Source organism: Sapajus apella, unplaced genomic scaffold (assembly GCF_009761245.1).
Source record: "Sapajus apella isolate SASKATOON/1434 unplaced genomic scaffold, GSC_monkey_1.0 scaffold12, whole genome shotgun sequence".
Classification (NCBI taxonomy): domain Eukaryota; kingdom Metazoa; phylum Chordata; class Mammalia; order Primates; family Cebidae; genus Sapajus; species Sapajus apella.
This window is the reverse complement of record NW_022436952.1, coordinates 5,585,787-5,593,302: the sequence shown is the minus strand read 5'-3', so window position 1 is coordinate 5,593,302 and position 7,516 is coordinate 5,585,787. Positions and strand designations below refer to the sequence as shown.

The following is a 7,516-nucleotide window of genomic DNA, read 5'->3' as shown; positions in this document are numbered from 1 at the left end:
AATACAGTATATAATATATATCACATATGAAATATATGTTAATCAACTGTTTATATTATTGGTAAGGCTTTCAGTCAACAGTAAGTTATTTGTAAAGTTTTGTGGGAGTCAAAAGTTAGATGTGTATTTTTAATTTTGGTGGGGGATGAGGGGGATGTTGAACCATTGGGATTGGGTTCATGCCCCCCCCCCACATTATTCAAGGCTCTGTGTACATGTATAAGTCAGTCAGTCCTCACTTAAAGTCATCAATAGATTCTTGGAAACTGACTTTAAGCAAAATGACATATAACAAAACCAATTTAATTTGTTTTTTGAGATGGAGTTTCGCTCGTGTTGCCAGGCTGGAGTGCAATGACTTGATCTCAGCTCACCTCAACCTCCGCCTCCTGGGTTCAATGAATTCTTCTGCCACAGCGTCCTGAGTAGCTGGGATTACAGGCATGTGCCACCATGCCCGGAGTAGAGACAGGGTTTCTCCATGTTGATCAGGCTGGTCTCAAACTCCTGACCTCAGGTGATCTGCCCGCCTTTGCCTCCCAAAGTGCTAAGATTACAGGCGTGAGCCACTGCACCTGGCCTAACAAAACTAATTTTGCCATAGGCTAATTAGTACAAACAAGAGTCTAGTTTCTATGGCATATTTCTGGTGACAAAAAATAAAGTTTAAGAAAGACCAAACTTCTAAATAAAGACTAAAACACTTCTAATATTAAACAGTGAAGTATATGTAAACTATACACACATGTAAGAAAGATTAATAAAAACAAGTTAGATAATCATTTACCCAAGTATTCCAGCTCAGGGTCACCAGTGGCTGTAGCTTATCCTGGCAGTTCAGAGTGCAAGGCAGATCAACCCTGGACAGGACACCATTCCATCGTAGGGCGTATACCCACATACCCACACTTACTCAGACTAGGACAGCTTAGCATGCCATTTCACCTTACGTGCACAACTCTGGGATATGGGAGGAAACCAGCATGCCCAGATGTGCAAACTCCACACAGACAGTGGTCCTGGCCGGAAATTGACTTTTTTTTTCTCATCAGTGTTACAAGGAAACAGGTGTGGTGGCTCATGTTTGTAATCCCAGCACTTTGGGAGGCCGAGGCAGGTGGATCACCTGAGGTCAGAAGTTCAAGACCAGGTGGCCAACATGGTAAAACCCTGTCTCTATTAAAAATACAAAAATTAGCCAGGCATGGTGATAGGTGCCTGTAATTCTAGCTACTCTGGAGTCTGAGGCAGGAGAATCTCTTGAACCCAGGAGGTAGAGGTTGCAGTGAGCCAAGATCAGGCCACTGCATCCAGCCTGGGCAACAAAGCCAGACCCTGTCTCCAAAAAAAAAAAAAAGTTACACAGAAACAACACTGAACAAAATGTTATTCAAAGACTTGCTTATATGTGTACATACACAGTCATACGCTGTTTAGCAACTTTTTGGTCAACAATAGACTACATATATGCCAGTGTTCCCATAAGATTATATTACTGTATTTTTAGTGTACTTTTTCTATGTTTAAATACATTTAAATATCATTGTGTTAGAGTTGCCTCCACTCTTCAGCACAATAACATGCTATACAGGTGTGTAGCCTAGAGCAACAGGCTGTACCATATAGCCTAGGTATGTAGTAGGCTATACCATCTAGGTTTGGATAAGTACACTCTGATGTTCACACAACAAAATCGCCTAATGTTGCATTTCTCTGAACATATTCCTGTCATTAAGTAATGCATGACTGTATCTACACTTAATACACATAATAAGTATTTGTATATATATATAGAGAGAGGAAGTCTGTGATTTAAAGATTAATGTTCATATTTGATGAAAAATTTTATATCCTTTTCTTCTCATTTGAAATTATTATTTTTTTGAGACGGGGTTTCACCATGTTGACCATGTTGACCAGGATGGTCTCAATCTCTTGACCTCGTGATCCGCCCTCCTCAGCCTCCCAAAGTGCTGGGATTACAGGCGTGAGCCGCTGCACCCGGCTGCTCATTTGAAATTATTAAAGGTTGAGTATCCCTAATCTGAAATCCAAAATGCTTCAAAATCTGAAACTTTTGCACATTGACGTGATGCTCAAAGGAAATGCTTATTGGAGTGTCTTGGATTTCAGAGTTTTAGATTAGGGATGTTCAACTGGTAAGTATAATGCAAATATTACAAAATCTGAAACACTTGTGGTCCCAAGCATTTCGGATAAGGAATACTTGTATTTACTTAACAAAAACTTTGTAAGACCTAATTTATGTCTTAAAAAAGGCAACATCCTTTTTTTTTTTTTTTTTAATAATTTTAGTATCAGGAGAGAGCTGGAGTAAAGGCAGCATCTTTCTTACAGTTAACTGTGAGATAGGCAAGAACAGGTGGCTTCAGAGACCTTTGAGCCACCTCGCCCGGCCCTGGTTTGAATATTTTAACAATGATTCTCACTTTTGGGAGGGCAGTTTGGGGGCGAGATGGCTCAAAGGTCTCTGAAGCCACCTGTTCTTGCCTATCTCACACGCATCTGTACCCAAGTTGGGGAAAAAAAGCGAAACCTCACTTCATAAAAAAAAAAAAAAAAAAAAAAATTCAAACCAGTCTCTCATATCTTCTAAAGTAAGTTTTTAAATTTTTACGTCTTAATTTTCCATGACAGGAACCTTCAGCCTATGGTGTCATCCCAAATTTGAGGATCGCTGTCAATCTGTTGTAGAGTTTATTAAGAGAGCCATTATGCACTCCAAGAATGGGAAGTTTCTCTATTTCTTAAGATCCAGGGTTCCAGGTAAGACTGTTCTTCTGTTAATTATATAACTTAACTTGGGTGTGATCCAGTTTAGTGTCAAAAAACACCACCCCTACAAAAGGCCATGGTTAAGCTTTTTTCCCCTGGCTATTGTAGCAACCACTATTCTTACAGAGTCCCATGGTTAATCCCCTGCCTTTATACATTAATCTCTCAACATACTGAGGAGGAATCTTTGCTTCTCTGACCACATGAATGAGAAAACTGCTTCCACCTCTGGATGGATGCCTGGACATGATGATGTCCAGGCATCATGTGAATATTTGACATCTGGAGGAGTCTGTCCAGGCATCTCAACATTTATAAGTGAAGCAGAGAGGTGAGAGCTCTCAGGTCCTACCCATAGAAACAGGGAAGGTAAGAGAATGTTCACCATAAAGGCAGGGGCGAGTGTCAGGGAGGCTGAATCTGGTTAGGCGTGGTGGCTTATGCCTGTAATCCCAGCACTTTGAGAGGCTGAGGTGGGAGGATTGCTTGAGCCCAGGAGTTTGAGACCCCCATCTCTTAAAAAAATAAAAAAAATTAGCCAGGCATAGTGGTGCATAGCTGCACCACCTATAGTCCCAGTTAGTTGGGAGGCTGAGGTGGGAGGATTGCTTGAGCTCAGGTGGTCGAGGCTGCAATGAGCTGTGATCCTGCCACAGCATTCTAGTCTGGGTGATAGAACAAAACCCTGTCTCCCCCCAAAAAGGAAGAAAAAGCCAAATCCAATTGCATATTGCAAGCTGTTAGGAAGTATCTGCTGTGGGTTTGCCCATGTTGTACTAAACTTGCTGTCAAATAGCAGATACTTTTCTTTTGTATCTTGCCGCGCCTACCGTTGATGAGTACGAGACCTCTCTCCATTTGGGAGCACTGGGCTGTCGCTATCCTTGATAGTGTGGTTGTATAGGCTTCCTGCCCACTAAGTTAGGGAGGTGTCTGTACAATCTGTGGAGGGCAAGAGGGGATTGTTTGGAGCAATCTGCATTTATAGTGTTAGGTAAGACAAAATGACAAGTACATTAATATGAGGATCTTGTAAGATACAAACAACTTAAACCATGCATGGTGGCTCACACTGTAATAATCCCAGTACTTTGGGAGGCTCAGATGGGCAGATCACTCAAGTTCAGGAGTTCAAGACCGGCCTGGACAACATGGCGAAACCCTGTCTCTATAAAATACACAAAAATTAGCCGGGTGTGATGGTGGGCATCTGTAGTCCCAGCTACTCGGGAGGCTAAAGTGGGAGGATCACTTGAGCCTGGGAGGTGGAGGCTGCAGTGAGCCAAGATTACACCACTGTACTCCAGCCTGAGTGACACAGTGAGACCCTGTCTTAAAACAAACAAAAAAAGCAGGGCACAGTGGCTCATGCCTGTAATCCCAGCACTTTGAGGCCAAGGCAGCTGGATCACCTGAGATCAGGAGCTTGAGCCAACTTAGCTCAAACTTGGTGAAACCCGTTTCTACCAAAAATACAAAAATTAGCTGGTTGTGGTGGTGGGCACCTGTAATCCCAGCTACTGGGGAGGCTGAGGCAGTAGAATTGCTTGAAGCTGGGAAGTGGAGATTGCAGTGAGCTGAGATCACACCATTGCACTCCAGCTTGGGTGATAGAGCAAGACTCTCTTTCAAAAACAAACAAAGAAAACTTAAAATGAGAACTTCATGCTTTCCCATTGAATCAAATTAAGATTCTTAAACAGAATGCCAAAAAAGTGCTCTAAACTGTGGAAGTTCAGGGGAGCCACAGACAGAAGACTAGGAACTGGATTGAGCCAGGTGACAGGAATGTTTCTTATAATCTTGGTGATTTAAATAAGGCATGACAGGGTGTAAACTGTATTAATTCTCACTTCATTTAGTTTTGTCTCAGTGCTGTCAACACAGTTGGGCCTTGTGCAATTGACTTGGTTAAAGGGAAAAGTTAGATTCCTTCCTCATAGGAGTTGACTCTGCTTAGCAGTTTTAAAATTTATGGCTTTTTGGGGGATATTTATTTAACAAATATTTATTTTGTAACTTAGTATCAAAAATAAGCTACCTCTGTGCCCTCAGAGAATTGATAGCCTCAAAGAGGGGACAGGAAGGATGACAAAAGTAAGAGCACATATTCAAGCTAGTACAAAGCATGGTGGTGGCTGGGTGTGGTGGCTCAAACGCCTGTAATCCCAGCACTTTGGGAGGCTGAGGTGGGTGGATCACCTGAGGTGGAGAGTTTGAGACCAGCCCAACCAACATGGAGAAACCCCACCTCTACTAAAAATACAAAATTAGCCTGGTATGGTGGCACATACCTGTAATCTCAGCTGCTTGGGAGGCTGGGGCAGGAGAATTGCTTGAACCCAGGAGGCGGAGGTTGCAGTGAGCCGAGATCATGCCATTGCACTTCAGCCTGGGCAACAAGAGCGAAACTCTGCGTCAAAAAAAAAAAAAAAAAAAAGCATGGTGGTGACCATTGAGGTCAGGGTAATCAGCTCTGCCTGTGGGCAAACCAGGGAAATCTTGGACAGGATTCTGGACTCTGGAGCATTGCTTTACTTGTAGAATATTGAGAAACTTCGTTGAATCTTGGACTCCTCAGATATAGCTCATTTCATTCTACAAATAAACCCTGTCCGCAGATAGTTTAAGATTCTTAGCATTATATTAAGGGCTACGGTATGTAGTGTTTGCTACGGTATGTAGTGTTTGCCACTGTTAATACTGAGTGCCTATTAGATGCCAGATATTGACCAGGTTCTTTATTTAAGTATCTTGAAAGTTTTACAACAATTTCAAAGTTGGATAATATAGATCAATCCATTAAAATAATATGGTTCACACCTGTAATCCCAACACTTTGGAAGGCCGAGGTGGTTGGATCACCTCAGGTCAGAAGTTTGAGACCAGCCTGACCAACACAGTGAAACCCCATCTCTACTAAAAATACAAAATTAGCCTGGGCAACCAAGTGTTACCCTTTGAGGGGATAATGCAGTCTCCTTTTTTTTTTTTTTTTTTTTTTTTTTTTTTTTCTTTTTGAAAAAGCAAAAGAAACAAGTCCAGTGAGTTGCAGAGCCAGTATGTGATTTCAGGTTTTTTTGTCTCAGATCCCAGAGCTGGTTGCAGTAGGAGGGCATTAAGACTGGTGTCAGGCTGGGTTGGTGGCGCACACCTGTAATCCTAGCCATTCCAGAGGCTGAGGCTGGAGAATCGCTTAGAACTCAGAAGGCAGAAGTTGCAGTGAGCGAGATCATGTAACTACACTCCAGCCTGGGCAACCGAGCAAGACTCTGAGTCAAACCAACAAACAATAAAAAAATAATAATAATAGCCGGGCGCGGTGGCTCAAGCCTGTAATCCCAGCACTTTGGGAGGCCGAGGCGGGTGGATCACGAGGTCAAGAGATCGAGACCATCCTGGTCAACATGGTGAAACCCCGTCTCTACTAAAAATACAAAAAATTAGCTGGGCATGGTGGCGCGTGCCTGTAATCCCAGCTACTCAGGAGGCTGAGGCAGGAGAATTGCCTGAACCCAGGAGGCGGAGGTTGCGGTGAGCCGAGATCGCGCCATTGCACTCCAGCCTGGGTAACAAGAGCGAAACTCCGTCTCAAAAAAAAATAATAATAATAATAATGATAATAATAAATAAATAAATAAGTGGCCAACTTGGTGAAACCTCACCTCTACTAAAAATACAAAAACTGGCCAGGCGTAGTGGCAGGCACCTGTAAGTCCCTACTTGGGAGGCTGAGGCAGTAGAATCACTTGAAACTGGGAGGTAGAGGTTGCAGTGAGCGGAAATTGTACCACTGCACTTCAGCCTGGGTAACAGAGCAAGACTCTGTCTATAGAAGAAAAAAAAAATTAAAAATAGGCTGGGCTTGGTGGCTTACGCCTATAATACCAACACTTTGGGAGGCTGAGGCCGGCAGATCACGAGGTCAGGAGATCAAGATCATCCTGGCCAACGTGGTGAAACCCTGTCTCTACTAAAATGCAAAAACTTACCCAGATGTGGTGGTGCGTGCCTGTAGTTCCAGCTACTCGAGAGATTGAGGCAGGGGAATCACTTGAACCCGGGCAGCAGTGAGCCAAGATCACGCCACTGCACTCTGGCTTGGCAACAGAGCAAGGCTTCATCTTAAAAAATAAATAAATAAAATTACTGGCCAGGTGCGGTGTCTCACGCCTATAGTTCCAGCACTTTGTCATTTTGGAAGGCCAAGGTGGGCGGATCATGAGGTCAGGAGCTCGAGACTATCCTAGCCAACATGGTGAAACCCTGTTTCTACCAAAAATACAAAAGTTAGCCGGGCATGGTGGTGCACGCCTGTAATCCCAGCTACTCAGGAGGCTGAGTCAGGAGATTCGCTTGAACCTGGGAGGTGCAGGTTGTAGTGAGCCCAGATCACGCCACTGCACTCCAGCCTGGTGACAGAGCTAGACATCGTCTAAAAAAAAAAAAAAAGTAGGCCGGGCGCGGTGGCTCAAGCCTGTGATCCCAGCACTTTGGGAGGCCGAGGCGGGCGGATCATGAGGTCAAGAGATCGAGACCATCCTGGTCAACATGGTGAAACCCCGTCTCTACTAAAAATACAAAAAATTAGCTGGGCATGGTGGCGCGTGCCTGTAATCCCAGCTACTCAGGAGGCTGAGGCAGGAGAATTGCCTGAACCCAGGCTGGAGTGCAATGGCGCGATCTCGGCTCACCGCAACCTCCGCCTCCCGGGTTCAGG

The 7,516-nt window shown here is 43.9% G+C and overlaps 1 protein-coding gene across 3 annotated transcripts in view; it reads left to right on the top strand.

Annotated features, from left to right (window-relative positions):
• The window catches only part of SOCS7 (suppressor of cytokine signaling 7), a 53,103-nt gene that overhangs the window by 26,425 nt on the left and 19,162 nt on the right, over positions 1-7,516 (top strand). For all 3 annotated transcript variants that reach the window (XM_032279822.1, XM_032279824.1, XM_032279823.1), the window contains one exon: positions 2,659-2,787. In XM_032279822.1, coding sequence (XP_032135713.1) covers positions 2,659-2,787 — 129 coding nt within the window. The remainder of the gene's footprint in view (positions 1-2,658; positions 2,788-7,516) is intronic.